This window comes from Ranitomeya imitator, chromosome 5, assembly GCF_032444005.1.
Source record: "Ranitomeya imitator isolate aRanImi1 chromosome 5, aRanImi1.pri, whole genome shotgun sequence".
Lineage (NCBI taxonomy): Eukaryota > Metazoa > Chordata > Amphibia > Anura > Dendrobatidae > Ranitomeya > Ranitomeya imitator.
The window spans coordinates 634,548,814-634,568,958 of NC_091286.1; the positions used below are offsets into that span (position 1 = coordinate 634,548,814).

The window sequence follows — 20,145 nt, forward strand, 5'->3', positions numbered from 1 at the left end:
TCGACAATGTGTGGTGCGTGCCATAAGAATTCAGAAGTCTGCAATCATGCAGACTTTAAGGCTATGTGCACACGTAGGAAGGGGGCTGCGGGTTCTCCCACGGGTTTTCCCGCAGCGGATTTGATAAATCTGCAGGGCAAACCCACTGCGGCTATCCCTGCAGATTTAGCGCGGTTTGTGTTGCGGGTTCCGCTGCGAGTTTAATCCTGCACTTGTTTTACTATTGATGCTGCATATGCAGCATCAATGGTAATGTTAAAAATAATAAAAATAATGATATACTCACCCTCTGACGTCCCGATCTCCTCGGGGCTGCACGCGGCGGTCCAGTTCCAAAGATGCTATGCGAGAAGGACCTTCGTGACGTCACGGTCATGTGACCGCGACGTCACCGCAGGTTCTGCTCGCATAGCAACCTGAGATCGGACGGCCGTGTGCAGCGCTGAGAGGTGAGTATATCATTATTTTTTATTTTAATTCTTTTTTTTTTTTTTTTACACAAATATGGTTCCCGGGGCCTGGAGAAGAGTCTCCTCTGCTCCACCCCGGGTACCATCTGCACATAATCCGCATTACTTCCCGCATAATGGGCACAGCCCCATGCAGGAAGTAAGCGGATCAATGCATTCCTATGGGTGCAGAACCGCCGCGATTCTGCACAAAGAAGTGACATGCTGCGGGTTGTAAACCGCTGCGTTCCCGCGCTGTTTTTCCTGCAGCATGAGCACAGCGGTTTGCGGTTTCCATAGGGTGTACATGTTACTGTAAACCCAATGGAAACTGCAGCGGACCCGAAGCGGCAATATCGCCGCGGTTCCGCGGTAAAAACCGCAAAGTGTGAACATGGCCTTAGAAGAAAATCGGACAATCCCTTTATAGTATTCGTGGTAGTCGTAGGGATGCAATTTGGTAACAAAATGCGGTGATGATGCTGAGGTTTTTGCAAATATTTTATTTCTGCACGCACTAGAAATCTGCACACATACGTTGGATAGCGGATTCAGATAATCTTGCTGCATCTGACATTTGACCAAGAAACCGCGTCCACTTTACAAGGCAATCACACAGTTATTTTCAGAACACAGACTTTACCGTTTATCATTGCGCTGAGCTCGCCGCTATGTTATTGGCTTCCCCAATTATCCTTAAATTGTGCTCGACTTTAAGTAACAAATCCATACGGCTCAGAGACGCCGACCAGCTGAGAGGCGCGAAGACCTTCCAGCGAGGAACCCGGAGACACAGGATGGAGGGTAGACAATCTGATGCCGTGTCCTCATATATATATATATATATATATATATATATATATATATATATATATATATATATATATATATACACACACACACCGTATATACATCAAGACCAGACAGAGATAATTGCTTTCTGGCTCGGTCTATGTGCTGTGCTCTAGTTACCGCCATCACATGCAGAGCTGAAATATTTATTTGTAAATTGCATAAATAAAAATAAGAAGAAGTGAACATGCAGACAGGCAGTGATCCGGGAGCAGCTCGTTACCTGAGAGGCTTCTCTAGGAGGTCCCGAATGTGGAGAATGCTCCAGCCCTTCACCGACACCGCGGCCACCAGGGTGGATCTGGTAATTTACGGCTTGGAAGAGAATCTGAAAAAAACAGCATGTCGCTAAATAACTTCTGCAAACAACCACTAAGAAAATACACAGTCTTACCAGTCTCCTCTGGATGTTCCCTAGGTTTAACCCTTATAGTTTCTGGGTCTTTATACATTCACTTATTTTACATTTATAACATTCAATTCTTAACTGATCACGAGTTACAGCACTGATGCCCGGGCTCTTCAAGGGCTCGACCACTTTATATATTAAGAACTGCTTGAGGACATGATTTGTAGTACTTACTATTATGTAAGAATTACAGGTTCTCCTCCTCCCTTACAGACTTACTAATATATCAGTATTACAGGGTATCCTCCTTCCTCACAGACTTACTAACATATAAGTATTACAGGTTCTCCTCCTCCCTTACAGACTTACTAACAAATATTACAGGTTCTCCTCCTTCCTCCACTAATATATAAGTATTACAGGTTCTCCTCCTTCCTCACAGACTTACTATTACATAAGTATTACAGGTTCTCCTCCTCCCTTACAGACTTACTAATATATAAGGATTACAGGTTCTCCTCCTTCCTCACAGACTTACTATTACATAAGTATTACAGGTTCTCCTCCTCCCTTACAGACTTACTAATATATAAGTATTACAGGTTCTCCTCCTTCCTCACAGACTTACTAATATATAAGGATTACAGGTTCTCCTCCTTCCTCACAGACTTACTAATATATCAGTATTACAGATTCTCCTCCTTCCTCACAGACTTACTAATATATAAGTATTACAGGTTCTCCTCCTCCCTTACAGACTTACTAATATATAAGTATTACAGGTTCTCCTCCTTCCTCACAGACTTACTAATATATAAGTATTACAGGTTCTCCTCCTCCCTCACAGACTTACTAATATATAAGGATTACAGGTTCTCCTCCTTCCTCACAGACTTACTAATATATAAGTATTACAGGTTCTCCTCCTTCCTCACAGACTTACTATTATATAAGTATTACAGGTTCTCCTCCTCCCTCACAGACTTACTAATATATACGGTAAGTATTACAGGTTCTCCTCCTCCCTCACAGACTTACTAATATATAAGTATTACAGGTTCTCCTCCTTCCTCATAGACTTACTAATATATAAGTATTACAGGTTCTCCTCCTCCCTCACAGACTTACTAATATATAAGTATTACAGGTTCTCCTCCTTCCTCACAGACTTACTAATATATAAGTATTACAGGTTCTCCTCCTCCCTCACAGACTTACTAATATATCAGGATTACAGGTTCTCCTCCTTCCTCATAGACTTACTAATATATAAGTATTACAGGTTCTCCTCCTTCAGGATTCCCATTTGCAGAGGTTGCTCAGATGCTCCTTCAGAAGCGGCCATCGTGAGAACAAGAAAGCTGTGCAGACTATGAGGAAGAAGGAGAACCTGTAATCCTTATATATCAGTGCGCTTGTGAGGAAGGAGAACCTGTAATATATAATCTATGGGTATGTATATAATGTATATGTAATATAACAGTAGATGCCACAAATTCATGTCCCCGACACATCTGTTGAAAAAAAAAGACTGAAAAAATGGGCAACTTTCACCAAGCAATAAATACATATATATTTTTATTTATCGCCAACAAATCTAAAAGGACAAATAAATTCCCTTTAAAAATAATCAAAATAGAAACTTTTGTTTTGTCCATACAACACATACAATATGAAAACCTGTGTGTCTCCATGGCAACAGACTACAAGTAATGCCTGTGTAGTCGGACTCAGCAGCTTTACTCTCTTATATATATTAGAAGGGACAAATGGGAGAGTAGCACTGCAGGATCCAGCTGGACGGGATGCCGTGGAGCTGTGCAGGACTGGACAGGAGCTCTAGATGCCAAATAAGACTTTCTTAAGTAAAACCATCTAGAAGAAATAGTAACATCGTAACATAGTTAGTAAGGCCGAAAAAAGACATTTGTCCATCCAGTTCAGCCTATATTCCATCATAATAAATCCCCAGATCTACGTCCTTCTACAGAACCTAATAATTGTATGATACAATATTGTTCTGCTCCAGGAAGACATCCAGGCCTCTCTTGAACCCCTCGACTGAGTTCGCCATCTCCACCTCCTCAGGCAAGCAATTCCAGATTCTCACTGCCCTAACAGTAAAGAATCCTCTTCTATGTTGGTGGAAAAACCTTCTCTCCTCCAGACGCAAAGAATGCCCCCTTGTGCCCGTCACCTTCCTTGGTATAAACAGATCCTCAGCGAGATATTTGTATTGTCCCCTTATATACTTATACATGGTTATTAGATCGCCCCTCAGTCGTCTTTTTTCTAGACTAAATAATCCTAATTTCGCTAATCTATCTGGGTATTGTAGTTCTCCCATCCCCTTTATTAATTTTGTTGCCCTCCTTTGTACTCTCTCTAGTTCCATTATATCCTTCCTGAGCACCGGTGCCCAAAACTGGACACAGTACTCCATGTGCGGTCTAACTAGGGATTTGTACAGAGGCAGTATAATGCTCTCATCATGTGTATCCAGACCTCTTTTAATGCACCCCATGATCCTGTTTGCCTTGGCAGCTGCTGCCTGGCACTGGCTGCTCCAGGTAAGTTTATCATTAACTAGGATCCCCAAGTCCTTCTCCCTGTCACATTTACCCAGTGGTTTCCCGTTCAGTGTGTAATGGTGATATTGATTCCTTCTTCCCATGTGTATAACCTTACATTTATCATTGTTAAACCTCATCCGCCACCTTTCAGCCCAAGTTTCCAACTTATCCAGATCCATCTGTAGCAGAATACTATCTTCTCTTGTATTAACTGCTTTACATAGTTTTGTATCATCTGCAAATATCGATATTTTACTGTGTAAACCTTCTACCAGATCATTAATGAATATGTTGAAGAGAACAGGTCCCAATACTGACCCCTGCGGTACCCCACTGGTCACAGCGACCCAGTTAGAGACTATACCATTTATAACCACCCTCTGCTTTCTATCACTAAGCCAGTTACTAACCCATTTACACACATTTTCCCCCAGACCAAGCATTCTCATTTTGTGTACCAACCTCTTGTGCGGCACGGTATCAAACGCTTTGGAAAAATCGAGATATACCACGTCCAATGACTCACCGTGGTCCAGCCTATAGCTTACCTCTTCATAAAAACTGATTAGATTGGTTTGACAGGAGCGATTTCTCATAAACCCATGCTGATATGGAGTTAAACAGTTATTCTCATTGAGATAATCCAGAATAACATCCCTCAGAAACCCTTCAAATATTTTACCAACAATAGAGGTTAGTAGTAGTAATCTGTAGTAGTAACTACAGACTCCACTATAAAAAAACAACAAAAAACAAATAAAAAAAAAAAGGAGTGAAACCTTTGCTACTATGTAAATGGTAAAGTCCAGTTGAACAAGCAAAAACACAAGCACCGGTGCGGAGCACTGCATCAACTGCAAATAAGTCTGAACTTTACAGCAAGTGCCTGCAAAAGTGGAAATTAAGAGGGTCCTGCGCTAAAAAATTAACATTAAAATCAGGCCAAGGAGGATTATAAAAAAACAAAACAAAAACCAGATGCAGTGCTGCCCATGTCTGCCGCTGCCCCGCTCACCGCTTTTTCCATCAGTTGATGTCACGTGATGGCTGCAGCCAATCAGTAGCCACAAACAGGCTGCAGCGGTGATGAAGCATCCAAGCCAAAAGACACTTTCTTAGATCTCTCTCCCGGACAGAGTGCAGCTAATCCCGGGAACCGAGGGGCCACAGCAGAACAGTCTCATTTTTTCTATTTTTTAAACACTTATTGGATCCTGATTTTAATTTAAAAAATAGCAGTGGACAAACCTCAAAATGCGGCAATGAGCCAGAGATTTTCCACATGTAACTCTTGTAAGAAATTCTGCAGCACGTCCGCCATGTCTGACCGCATCCATGAGGTCTACTGACTCCGCAGCAGAAAGTGACGGCATCCCTGAGGGGCCGGACTACTTCCTAATCTGATTTCATGGGCAGTGCGATTCCCCTTATCTGCCCTCCGCGTGTTGTAGACTTCAGCAGAATCATTCATACAGTCATCATCATCATCATCATCATCTGCTCACCCCCAACAAGCCTGCAGCTGCTGTATACCCCACTGTGCACAGCTTCCGTATATCTCCACATGCACATACTGTACTGACCTGGGTCTGCAGGGAGCTGCTGGCAGCAAGCAGGGTCTGGATGGCACATGGAGGGCAATGGGTTAAAGCAAAGGCCATCAGTTCTTTACGAGTACCGAGGTCCTCATAGTTCTCACATTGGCCCAACTTGCTGCACACTTCCCAACTCTTATTATACCCTGAAAAAGCACGGGATACAGCGAAACGTCAAACCACACACCTAATGATTAATTGTACCAAGCCCCATAAAGGGACACTAGATATTCCAAATAGTATAATGGGTGGGTAGATAGATAATAGACAGACAGATGGATAGATATGCAATAGATAGATAAATAGATAGATCGGGGATACAGTACAGACCAAAAGTTTGGACACACCTCATTTAAAGATTTTTCTGTATTTTCATGACTATGAAAATTATACATTCACACTGAAGGCATCAAAACTATGAATTAACACATGTGGAATTATATACTTAAAAAAGTGTGAAAAATATGAAATAATGTCTTATATTCTAGGTTCTTCAAAGTAGCCACCTTTTGCTTTGATGACTGTTTTGCACACTCTTGGCATTCTCTTGATGAGCTTCGAGAGGTAGTTATCGGGAATGGTTTTCACTGCACAGGTGTGCCCTGTCAGGTTTAATAAGTGGGATTTCTTGCCTTATAAATGGGACCATCAGTTGTGTTGTGCAGAAGTCTGGTGGATACACAGCTGATAGTCCTACTGAATAGACTGTTAGAATTTGTATTATGGCAAGAATAAAGCAGCTAAGTAAAGAAAAACGAGTGGTCATCATTACTTTAAGAAATGAAGGTCAGTCAGTCCGAAAAATTGGGAAAACTTTGAAAGTGTCCCCAAGTGCAGTGGCAAAAACCATCAAGCGCTGCAAAGAAACTGGCTCACATGAGGACCGCCCCAGGAAAGGAAGACCAAGAGTCACCTCTGCTTCTGAGGATAAGTTTATCCAAGTCACCAGCCTCAGAAATCGCAGGTTAACAGCAGCTCAGATTAGAGACCAGGTCAATGCCACACAGAGTTCTAGCAGCAGACACATCTCTACAACAACTGTTAAGAGGAGACTTTGTGCAGCAGGCCTTCATGGTAAAATAGCTGCTAGGAAACCACTGCTAAGGACAGGCAACAAGCAGAAGAGACTTGTTTGGGCTAAAGAACACAAGGAATGGACATTAGACCAGTGGAAATCTGTGCTTTGGTCTGATGAGTCCAAATTTGAGATCTTTGGTTTCAACCACCGTGTCTTTGTGCGATGCAGAAAAGGTGAACGGATGGACTCTACATGCCTAGTTCCCATAGTGAAGCATGGAGGAGGAGGAGGTGTGATGGTGTGGGGGTGCTTTGCTGGTGACACTGTTGGGGATTTATTCAAAATTGAAGGCATACAGAACCAGCATGGCTACCACATCATCTTGCAGCGGCATGCTATTCCATCTGCTTTGCGTTTAGTTGGACCATCATTTATTTTTCAACAGGACAATTACCCCAAACAAACCTCCAGGCTGTGTAAGGGCTATTTGACCAAGAAGGAGAGTGATGGGGTGCTATGCCAGATGACCTGGCCTCCACAGTCACCAGACCTGAACCCAATCGAGATGGTTTGGGGTGAGCTAGACCGCAGAGTGAAGGCAAAAGGGCCAACATGTGCTAAGCATCTCTGGGAACTCCTTCAAGATTGTTGGAAGACCATTCCCAGTGACTACACCTTGAAGCTCATCAAGAGAATGCCAAGAGTGTGGAAAGCAGTCATCAAAGCCAAAGGTGGCTACTTTGAAGAACCTAGAATATAAGATGTAATTTCAGTTGTTTCACAATTTTTTGTTAAGTATATAATTCCACATGTGTTAATTCATAGTTTTGATGCCTTCAGTGTGAATGTACAATTTTCAGATAGTCATGAAAATACAAAAATATCTTTAAATGAGAAGGCGTGTTCAAACGTTTGCTCTGTACTGTAGATAGATAAATAGATAGATAATAGATAGATATGAAATAGACAGATAGATATGGGATAGACAGAGATTAGATAGATAGATAGATAGATAGATAGATAGATAGATAGATAGATAGATAGATAGATAGATAGATAGATAGATAGATAGATAGATAGATACCCGCAGTCATGAGCTCTTGGCAGTGCCCGTTGGCCGCCCTATAGTCCTGGCACTGCAGTGCTTGCTCGGCCAGTAGAGTGAGAACTTGTCCTTTCATCTCAGTTTCTTCATTTCCTAAGACACAGAACATATTTCCATGATCGGCCTGACATTATAACATATATGGGGAAATCATAACTGTAGATGGAAACAAAACAGCATCGTGCGCTTAATGACCGTATTTTCCCACTGACATGAATAGGAATCTTATAGACACAGTGTTTGATGGATATTCTGGAGCAGAATCTGCAAATTTTTGAGCCTGTTCCTCCGTTATGGAGCGATCGTTATTGGAATCAATATGGAAATGAGGCTGAAGTGCTCTCGGAGTGTGCGAGATCTACAGGTGCATATACAAGGTTTGGGGGTAGACGCCTTCCACACATTGCAGCACATCTCTACACAGTACAAAATCGGACTAATGATCTCGGTTATTACTGCTAATCAATGCTGGTTTTCTTCCCTCTGTTTCTTTACCAGCTCCCTCCGAGGTCTTCATCTCACCATGTTGTGCACTCTGTACAGAATAAAGAAATTGTCCGGTGCTAATGGCTGCTGGAGCCGGAGCGGCACAGTTATAATGGAGCCTTCGCATATTATCACGGCCTCTAAAACGGAGTGGAGATGGCACCGGCCGTATACAAAGCACAATGTCCTAATCAACAAATTACCTTTGTCGGCTGTTAGGACTATCCTTTATCATTTATGTAGAGGGAAACCACGGTAAAGGGGGGGGGACCGGAGCAAAAAGTGGGGGTTCTGAGCAAAAGGGGGGGGCCCCGAGCAAAAGGGGGGGGCCCCGAGCAAAAGGGGGGGGCCCGAGCAAAAGGGGGGGGCCCCGAGCAAAAGGGGGGGCCCCGAGCAAAAGGGGGGGCCCCGAGCAAAAGGGGGGGTGTTGTGAATTCTGTTGCTCGGGGCCCTCCCTTTTGCTCGGGGCCCCCCCCTTTTGCTCGGGGCCCCCCCTGTTGTGAATTCTGTGGCCAAGCTCCCTCCTGTGGTCGTGAGTGGTACTGCGGCTGGTTCTGTCTATAAGCTTCCTTTGGTGGATGAGAGTGGTACTGCGGCTTCTGAGTTTCCTTCCTCAGGTGATGAGGTTAAGTCGTTAGGTGCTGCTCTATTTAACTCCACCTGGTGCTTTGATCCTGGCCTCCAGTCAATGTTCTAGTATTGGTCTTGCTTCCTCCTGGATCGTTCCTGTGGCCTCTCTATCCTGCATAAGCTAAGTTCTGCTTGTGTTATTTTTGTTTGCTATATTTTCTGTCCAGCTTGCTATATTGGTTTTTCTTGCTTGCAGGAAGCTCTGAGACGCAGAGGGAGCACCTCCGTACTGTTAGTCGGTGCGGAGGGTCTTTTTGCCCCTCTGCGTGGTTGTTTGTAGGTTTTTGTGTTGACCGCAAAGCTATCTTTCCTATCCTCGGTCTATTCAGTAAGTCGGGCCTCACTTTGCTAAATCTATTTCATCTCTGTGTTTGTATTTCATCTTTACTCACAGTCATTATATGTGGGGGGCTGCCTTTTCCTTTGGGGAATTTTCTCTGAGGCAAGGTAGGCTTATTTTTCTATCTTCAGTGCTAGTTAGTTTCTCAGGTTGTGCCGAGTTGCATAGGGAGCGTTAGGCGCAATCCACGGCTACCTCTAGTGTGGTGTGTTAGGATTAGGGATTGCGGTCAGCAGAGTTTCCACGTCTCAGAGCTCGTCCTATGTTTTTGGTAAATGTTAGGTCACCTTGTGTGCTCTGAACTTCAAGGTCCATTGTGGTTCTGAATTACCTGTTCATAACAGTACTGTTATGAACCTACAAACCTACAAACAACCACACAGAGGGGCAAAAAGACCCTCCGCACCGACTAACGGTACGGAGGTGCTCCCTCTGCGTCTCAGAGCTTCCAGCAAGCAAGAAAAACCAATATAGCAAGCTGGACAGAAAATATAGCAAACAAAAATAACACAAGCAGAACTTAGCTTATGCAGGATAGAGAGGCCACAGGAACGATCCAGGAGGAAGCAAGACCAATACTAGAACATTGACTGGAGGCCAGGATCAAAGCACCAGGTGGAGTTAAATAGAGCAGCACCTAACGACTTAACCTCATCACCTGAGGAAGGAAACTCAGAAGCCGCAGTACCACTCTCATCCACCAAAGGAAGCTTATAGACAGAACCAGCCGCAGTACCACTCACGACCACAGGAGGGAGCTTGGCCACAGAATTCACAACAGGGGGGGCCCCGAGCAAAAGGGAGGGCCCCGAGCAAAAGGGAGGGCCCCAAGCAAAAGGGAGGGCCCCGAGCAAAAGGGAGGGCCCCGAGCAAAAGGGAGGGCCCCGAGCAAAAGGGGAGGCCCCGAGCAAAAGGGAGGGCCCCGAACAAAAGGGAGGGCCCCGAGCAAAAGGGAGGGCCCGAGCAAAAGGGAGGGCCCCGAGCAAAAGGAAGGGCCCCGAGCAAAAGGAAGGGCCCCGAGCAAAAGGAAGGGCCCCGAGCAAAAGGAAGGGCCCCGAGCAAAAGGAAGGGCCCCGAGCAAAAGGAAGGGCCCCGAGCAAAAGGAAGGGCCCGGAGCAAAAGGGGGGGCCCCGAGCAAAAAAGAGGGCCCTGAACAAAAGGGGGGGGGGCCTGAGCAGAAGGGAGGGACCAGAGCAAAAGGGGGGGGACCGGAGCAAAAGGGTGGGGGCCTGAGCAAAAGGGAGGGACCGGAGCAAAAGGGGGAGCAAAGGGGGGGACTGGATCAAAAGGGAGGGACCGGAGAAAATGGGGGGGCTGTAGCAAAAGGGGAGGGACCGGAGCAAAGGGGGGAGAGCAAAAGGGGGGGCCCAGAACAAAGGGGGGGCCGGAGCAAAGGGTAGACCGGAGCAGGGCAAAGGGGGTGATCATCTGAATGATATCTATTGATACTGACAAAACAGAAGAGTTAGCCCCCTGATAGTACGTACCATGTAACCCCCGATAATCCTGCCAATAATGTGACTAGTCTTTGCCCTCTTCCATCTTTTCTGTAAACCTTACTCAGAAAGGAACGGTTTCCAGAAACTCGGCAGCGAGTAAATAATGATCAGGCGTATGGAACTCACAGCAACAAAATTCCAGTAGAAGAAAATTAATCAATAGTTTAGTCTTTCCTCTGGCAGCGGCAGCGCGGTACCACAGAAAGAAATTAGTTACAGCTGAGTTGCAGCTAAAAGATAGCAAATTTATCTAAGACCTCTGCAGGCAATCATTACTAGCAGGCACTGGTGCAATAAGCCTGACAACGCTCCCGTTAGGCCTGTGTGTGAGCAGTGTGAAATACAAATGCAATATTGGGAAGAGAAATGTGCCGGCGTGCCGAAGCCAGAGACAGAATCACCAGTTGTTAGAGTCTTTCTGTGCGTCTGGCGCCATTATTTATTTACTGCTATTATACGGGCCACTTTCCTGCAATGCTGTAAGCGAATTCTTCAGGCACCACTTGCTCGCTGATTGAGCGCTGACGCAGTCTATCGATGTGCACGACGCGGACACTGAGAAGTCAATGCCGGCACAGCAATCTGTATTTAACCGTTTGTAACTGTGTCTTGGTCTTCGAGAACAAAAATAGGATAGAACAAGGCAAAAACAAAAAAAAAAAAAAAACACATTAAAGGCGTTGTCCAGGCTTGGGGTACAAGTCTGCAGTCATTCTATGTTGGTTTTAGCGGCTGTCAGGATTCTCTGATGCCAGGCTGGATTATCACAAGTATGCGATTTTCATACATGCGGTAACATGCCAACTAGACGTGCACGGCTGGACACGACTAGTCGGAATGTGGCCCAAAGTATGCAAAATGCAGTCACATCCCCGTGCCAGAGAATACCAACAGCGTGCACTGTGAGGATTTCACAGTCTGCAGATAAATAGAGTGGACAACCCCTTTAATATAGAGTTGGTCACCTCTTTGACCCATAACAGCTTGCACTCTTCTGAGAAACATTTTTTTTTTTCACTTTTATTTTAGAAGGTGTCTTTGGGAATTCTTGCCCATTCATCCAGAAAGTTGAAGAGCAGAATCTATGTGCCAATATATCTTTATATAGAGAAACCCGATCCCGGCAGTTGAGCGCCTCAGATTTTCCAGGCAATAAATAATAAAATTTGTGGAAAAATTAGAATATGAATAAGAACTGAAATTAACCATATATAGCCCAAAATGGTACCTATAAAAAAGGAAAACCTCACCAAAAAAAGTTTTATTTTGGAAAAGAGAAAGTTCTAGTCCTCTTCCTCTGTGAAGAGACAATTTGGACATTTAATTCATGGGTTATAAAAGTCTCCTCACTCTGACATGCCAGGCTTGGCTTACTACTCTCCATAAAGAGAAACATTACCCCTTAGATCTCATTTTGGGGTAAAATCAGTATTCAGTGAAGACATCAGTGAGGTAGGAGACACTGCTAGGAAGGATGGAGGAGCTCTGCCTCTCTCGTCGCCCTCTTCCTCCCCGCTGCACAGTATCTAATCAGTGGTAACGTGTCTCCTAGCTCAGTAATGGAACAATGTGTCTTCACTGAATACAGATTTTACCGGTGAATGGAGAATTTTGAGAATGAGCGACCAGTCCTGGCGGAGAAAGAGTCAGATCTCTATGATAAGATGCATTACAGAGATTCTTATTTTCAGCTGTACTATTGATTCTGAAATCTAAAGTGAAGACGATGAATCATCTTTAAGGAGTCAGGCAAGGGGGTTCTTTAGATTGACAAGGATCTGTCACTTGCCATGATATTTTCACCTGGTGTCAATGGTGTTCTCCTGAATCCAGCAATGTTGTTTTTTTTAGTTCCTGCGCCTCTCCATTCCTGAAATATAGCCCCCAGCTCCCTGTACATAAATTTAATATTTTTATATATTTTTTAGCCAAATGGGCATGGCCACAAAAAATTAATCGAAGACCACACCCACTTAGCTAAGCAGACTGTATTTACATATAGGGAGGAGAAAGTAGTATCTCAATAATAGAGAGGCAGAGTAACAAAATAAAAACTACACCAGATTCAGGAGAACAGTGGCATTTACACCAGGGTAAAAAATACTGTATATACTAGAGTATAAGCCGACCCGAGTATAAGCCGACCCGAGTATAAGCCGAGGCACCTACTTTTGCCATGGAAAACTGGGTATGCATTGTCCCTTGGTCCCTGTCCTGGTATGAACGCCTCCCCGTTCCTGTCCTGGTATGAACGCCTCCCCGTCCCTGTCCTGGTATGAATGCCTCCCTGTCTGCATGGTCCCCCCCCGTTTTGCCCCTGTGTGCATGCCTCCCCGTTTCTCCCCTGTATGCATGCCTCCCCAGTTCCGTCCCTGTCTGAATGCCTCCCCGCCCCGTTCAGTCCCTGTATGCACGCCTCCCCCATCCCTGTTCTGGTATGAATGCCTCACCCGTTCCATCCCTGTATGCATGCCTCCTTATCCTCCCTGTGTGCATGTTTCCCATTGAAAAAAACAAAACATCATACTCACCTATCTGTGCGCCCTGGGTGTTGGCACTGCATCTCGTTCCAGCGCCTGCCTGCAGTTCTTCCTGTGCTCAGCGGTCACGTGGTACCGCTCATTAAAGTGATGAATATGTGCTCTACGCCTATGAGAGTGGAGTCGCGTCCATATTCATCACCTTAATGAGCGGTACCACGTGACCGCTGATCACAGGAAGAGCTGCAGGCAGGCGCTGGAGCGAGATGCAGTGCCAGCAGCACAGAGGGCGCTCAGGTAAGTATGATGTGTGCGACAGCTCCTGGCACCCGCTGCTCCGCCACCCAACCTCCCCCTCCGACTTTCTGTACCGTGACTCATGTATAAGCTGAGGGGGGAGAGGGGGCCTTTTTAGAACAAAAAAATGTGCTGAAAAACTCGGCTTATACACGAGTATATACGGGTACATAATATTTTAAATGACAAAATTCTAACCGGTCACCATTAGAGGGCGCTCAGGAGCTAACAGCAAACTATTTCATCATCGAGTTCAATGCACAAACCGTATACAGTCGGCTCATCAGCTCTCTATAGTGGCTGCTGTAGAAAATTATTAGGCTGTGTGCACACGTTGCAGATTTTTCGCATTTTTTCCATTATAAAAACGCAAAAAAAAAGCATACATTATGCATCCCATCATTTAGAATGCATTCTGCAATTTTTGTGCACATGATGCGTTTTTTCCGCGAAAAAAAAGCATTGTGGTAAAAAACGCAGCATGTTCATTAATTTTGCTGATTTTTTGCAGATTTCCCACTATATTATTGCATTAGGAACCTCCGGAAAAATTTGCAAAAAAAATGCACCAAAAACGCAGTAAAAACACGGTAAAAACGCATGAGGATTTCTTGCACAAAATGTCCTGTTTTGCTGAGGAAATTTCTGCAAGAAATCCTGAACGTTTGCACATAGCCTTACGGTGTCTTAAAGGGGTTAGTCCCCACCATTGTGGATATCTTATTTTTACTTATTAGCATGTAATTGGGGCTAATAATAATTTTTAGAATTGGATTTCATTAAAACAAATGTGTACAGTGTGCATTCTGCAGCTTCCGTGTTGTACTGGCTGCAGAATGAGTTAACTGAGAATCAGTCAGTGAGCACGCTAAGAGTGTTTGACGGGCAACTTATAATTTTTTTTTATCTGTCTTTTGCTGATAATTTATGATCACGAACGGTATGAAAGTTGAATGTGCCAAAAAATAACATGTAAAACCCAAACAGTGCAACATTTTTTATGAAAACCAAATAAAAAAATGATTTTTTAGCTCTAAAATACACTCATATGCATAAATGTGTCAGATACTGACTAACATCATCGCAAACACTGGCCCTATAGGACGGGAGGGATGGGGCCCGCAGCACCAAGGGGAATCCGGCACCACAGAACATTGGATACTTTACAATGGCTGCTACAGTCACTGTATGAACAGTTTCCCTTATTTCAGCAGCTCTTTACTATAGATCCTCCGAAAACGTCACACTGCTGGGACACCGCACATGCCATAATTATCCCCCAGCTCCCGAGTGTTACACATCCAGTAAGATATCGCAGGTGAAGGATTGGAAGGATTTACCTGCAACTCTCAGCAGATGAGCCAGTGCCAGCAGTTTCGCTGACTGCTTGTAGCTGGTCGGGGACTGAGAAATACACTTCTTGATGAGGCTGAGGCGGCTGGAGCACAGTCGCACTGCGGGGACAGAAAACAGAAGACAAGTTACGCACAGTCCCTACAGGGACTAATTACTAATGTCTGACTATCATAAGGAGCAGGACAATAGAGCTGTAAAACAGATCAAGACAAACAGCAGAGGAAAGCTTAAAAGGCACTTACAAATATTAAAGGAGCAGTCCAGACAAAGCTCATATACTGTGTAATGACAGCTGCATGGCCTGAAGAGCGAACTGTCACTCCGGGGCAGCAGGCAGGGAGAAGCTGCACTGGTCACTAGTCAGACAAGTGGGTCCAGGCCTGCCCGCTGCCCCTGAGGGATAGATCTCTCAATATGTATGCATGCAGAGAACTGTCACTACGGGGAAGTGGGCCCGCACTGGTGACTAGTCGGACAAGCGGGCATCTGGCAGCTACTCCCCGCCAGTTGCCCTTGAGTGATAGATCTCTCCCTATACATGCACGCAGAGCGGGAACGGTCACTCTGGGGCAGCATGCAGGAAGAAGCCCCACTGGTGACTAGTCGGACAAGCGGGTCCCCGGCGGCTTCTCCCGGCCAGTAGCCCTTGATTGATAGATCTCTCCCTATATATGCAAAGAGAGGGAACTGTCACTGCGGGGCAGCATGCAGGGAGAAGCCCCGCTGGTGACTAGTTGGACAAGCGGGTACCTGGCAGCTACTCCCTGCCAGTAGCCCTTGAGTGATAGATCTCTCCCTATATATGAAAACAGAGAGGGAACTGTCATTTCAGGGCAACGGGCGGGGACATGCTACACTGGAGGCAAGCTGAGCTCCTTCCACCCACTACTGTCGGATACATGCTGCCCTGGAGTGACAGGCCATATCAGATCCCAGGTTCGCTTTAAAGAACACAAAACAAAGAAATGAAATGAAAGAATAAAATAAACAAGAAATCTCGTTGCCCTCATCACTTTTCTAAAAAAAAAAAAAAAAAAACCTCATCCACAATAGAGGAAAGCTGGCTGAGCGAGCCATGATAAGTATGGGGCGCCCTCCTCTGTTCTCCGATACCATCTGTAGGGGAGAATGGCTGTGCTGCTGGAGCTTCACTAGCCGATAATTATGTCTTTGTGGGGGATAGGCCGGTGGCAGAAGTGTTTGGCGGTGGCCCTCTCTCCTCTCCTTGTAGAAAACACAGGAAAGTTCGGCTCAGACAAGTACCCATGTGGATAGCCATCTGACAAGTGAGAGCGCGGACAACACTTATCACATGGACAAAGTCACACCAGCGGAGCCAGTGGATATCGGCTGCTCAGCCTTTTGTGTATTGGGCCCCCAGCAGATAATGTCTGGATAAAAAGCTGACGCTCCATTTCGACAGCCGATCCATTTTTTCTCTTCCAGTAGGTGGCACTAGAGTTCTAGTCCGCTTCCTACCTGAAGAGGTAATTTGCATATTTAATTTCCCAGAGGAGCGATGCAAGGCCTAGAATTCTCCAAACACTGGCATGTCACTTTCCACATGGAGAGACTTTACCCCTTAGACCTCAGTCAGAGGCCTCTTATATAATCAAACCAGACGTCTTGCTCTGCACTGAGGAGGAGCAACACCCCGAAACACGTGTCTGCAAATAGAATATCTAGTATTGCCGTTATCCAAGTCATGTGGCCAGGCTAGCTGAAGGGTTAATATTGACTTTTTGTAATGCTGAATCCACTTGGTAGCACTAGAGTTCTATTCCTCTCCAAAGGGACAAACTATGTACTGACTTACTGCAACAACAAAAAAAAGAGCAGGAGGGGGGAGGCTCCTGCTGCAGACTGAGGTCTTTCAGCCACAGGTCAGTGATGAAACAGGGAGACATGGCTGATCTACTGAGACATGCCAAGATTTCTTAAAATATTTTTCACTTTTTTATTTGTAACATGAGAACAAATGTGATGAAAGAAACGGGAGATTAAGGGAAGAATGGCTTTATTGTTTATTCGCTTTCTGTAATTAGGGTTTCCATTACATAACATCAACTAGAGAACCTGTGTTATATACCGGCCCCTGGCATTGGGCACAGGCACAGTCCCTGGACTGATCACTTAGGCCAGCCTGGGACACGGCCATAGACATTGGTCCACATCTGGCAACAATCAGATACAATTATAACCAAAATCAGGTGATACTGTGTGTGGAGGAGGGAGATGAATGTGTTCATTAGCAGCTATCACGTCATCAATCAGAAGGAAGGACGAAAATAAACAATTAGTGGTCACAAAGGAACGTTTCCTCACAATTATAGCATATACCGCCTCTCACATATTACTGCATATACCGCCTCTTACATATTACTGTATATACCGCCTCATCTATTACTGCATATACCGCCTCTTACATATTACTGCATATACCGCCTCATCTATTACTGCATATACCGCCTCATCTATTACTGCATATACCGCCTCATCTATTACTGCATATACCGCCTCATCTATTACTGCATATACCGCCTCATCTATTACTGCATATACCGCCTCATCTATTACTGCATATACCGCCTCTTACATATTACTGCATATACCGCCTCATCTATTACTGCATATACCGCCTCATCTATTACTGCATATACCGCCTCATCTATTACTGCATATACCGCCTCATCTATTACTGCATATACCGCCTCATCTATTACTGCATATACCGCCTCATCTATTACTGCATATACCGCCTCATCTATTACTGCATATACCACCTCTTATATATTACTGCATATACCGCCTCATCTATTACTGCATATACCGCCTCATCTATTACTGCATATACCGCCTCATCTATTACTGCATATACCGCCTCATATATTACTGCATATACCGCCTCATCTATTACTGCATATACCGCCTCATCTATTACTGCATATACCGCCTCATCTATTACTGCATATACCACCTCTTATATATTACTGCATATACCGCCTCATCTATTACTGCATATACCGCCTCATCTATTACTGCATATACCACCTCTTATATATTACTGTATATACCGCCTCATCTATTACTGCATATACCGCCTCATCTATTACTGCATATACCGCCTAATCTATTACTGCATATACCGCCTCATCTATTACTGCATATACCGCCTCATCTATTACTGCATATACCGCCTCATCTATTACTGCATATACCACCTCTTATATATTACTGCATATACCGCCTCATCTATTACTGCATATACCGCCTCATCTATTACTCCATATACCGCCTCATCTATTACTGCATATACCGCCTCTTACATATTACTGTATATACCGCCTCATCTATTACTGCATATACCGCCTCATCTATTACTGCATATACCGCCTCATCTATTACTGCATATACCGCCTCATCTATTACTGCATATACCGCCTCATCTATTACTGCATATACCGCCTCATCTATTACTGCATATACCGCCTCATCTATTACTGCATATACCGCCTCATCTATTACTGCATATACCGCCTCTTATATATTACTGCATATACCGCCTCATCTATTACTGCATATACCGCCTCATCTATTACTGCATATACCACCTCTTATATATTACTGCATATACCGCCTCATCTATTACTGCATATACCGCCTCATCTATTACTGCATATACCGCCTCATCTATTACTGCATATACCGCCTCTTACATATTACTGTATATACCGCCTCATCTATTACTGCATATACCGCCTCTTACATATTACTGCATATACCGCCTCATCTATTACTGCATATACCGCCTCATCTATTACTGCATATACCGCCTCATCTATTACTGCATATACCGCCTCATCTATTACTGCATATACCGCCTCATCTATTACTGCATATACTGCCTCATCTATTACTGCATATACCGCCTCTTACATATTACTGCATATACCGCCTCATCTATTACTGCATATACCGCCTCATCTATTACTGCATATACCGCCTCATCTATTACTGCATATACCGCCTCTTACATATTACTGCATATACCGCCTCATCTATTACTGCATATACCGCCTCATCTATTACTGCATATACCGCCTCATCTATTACTGCATATACCGCCTCATCTATTACTGCATATACCGCCTCATCTATTACTGCATATACCGCCTCATCTATTACTGCATATACCGCCTCATCTATTACTGCATATACCGCCTCTTATATATTACTGCATATACTGCCTCAACTATTACTGCATATAACGCCTCATCTATTACTGCATATACCGCCGCATCTATTACTGCATATACCGCCTCATCTATTACTGCATATACCGCCTCATCTATTACTGTATATACCGCCTCTTATATATTACTGCATATACTGCCTCAACTATTACTGCATATAACGCCTCATCTATTACTGCATATACCGCCGCATCTATTACTGCATATACCGCCTCATCTATTACTGCATATACCGCCTCATCTATTACTGCATATACCGCCTCATCTATTACTGCATATACCGCCTCATCTATTACTGCATATACTGCCTCATCTATTACTGCATATACCGCCTCATCTATTACTGCATATAACGCCTCATCTATTACTGCATATACCGCCGCATCTATTACTGCATATACCGCCTCATCTATTACTGCATATACCGCCTCATCTATTACTGTATATACCGCCTCATCTATTACTGCATATACCGCCTCATCTATTACTGCATATACCGCCTCATCTATTACTGCATATACCGCCTCATCTATTACTGCATATACCGCCTCATCTATTACTGTATATACCGCCTCATCTATTACTGCATATACCGCCTCATCTATTACTGCATATACCGCCTCATCTATTACTGCATATACCGCCTCATCTATTACTGCATATACCGCCTCATCTATTACTGTATATACCGCCTCTTATATATTTCTGCATATAACGCCTCATCTATTACTGCATATACCGCCTCATCTATTACTGTATATACCGCCTCTTATATATTTCTGCATATACCGCCTCATCTATTACTGTATATACCGCCTCATCTATTACTGTATATACCGCCTCTTATATATTTCTGCATATAC

The 20,145-nt window shown here is 44.3% G+C and overlaps 1 protein-coding gene across 1 annotated transcript in view; it reads right to left on the reverse strand.

The window, feature by feature from the left end:
* The window catches only part of NBAS (NBAS subunit of NRZ tethering complex), an 854,371-nt gene that overhangs the window by 477,109 nt on the left and 357,117 nt on the right, over positions 1–20,145 (reverse strand). Inside the window, exons 32-35 of the mRNA XM_069728113.1 lie at positions 15,014–15,127; positions 7,921–8,034; positions 5,807–5,964; positions 1,525–1,629 (exon numbers count right to left, since the gene is read on the reverse strand). Of these exons, the coding sequence (XP_069584214.1) occupies positions 1,525–1,629; positions 5,807–5,964; positions 7,921–8,034; positions 15,014–15,127 (491 nt within the window). The remainder of the gene's footprint in view (positions 1–1,524; positions 1,630–5,806; positions 5,965–7,920; positions 8,035–15,013; positions 15,128–20,145) is intronic.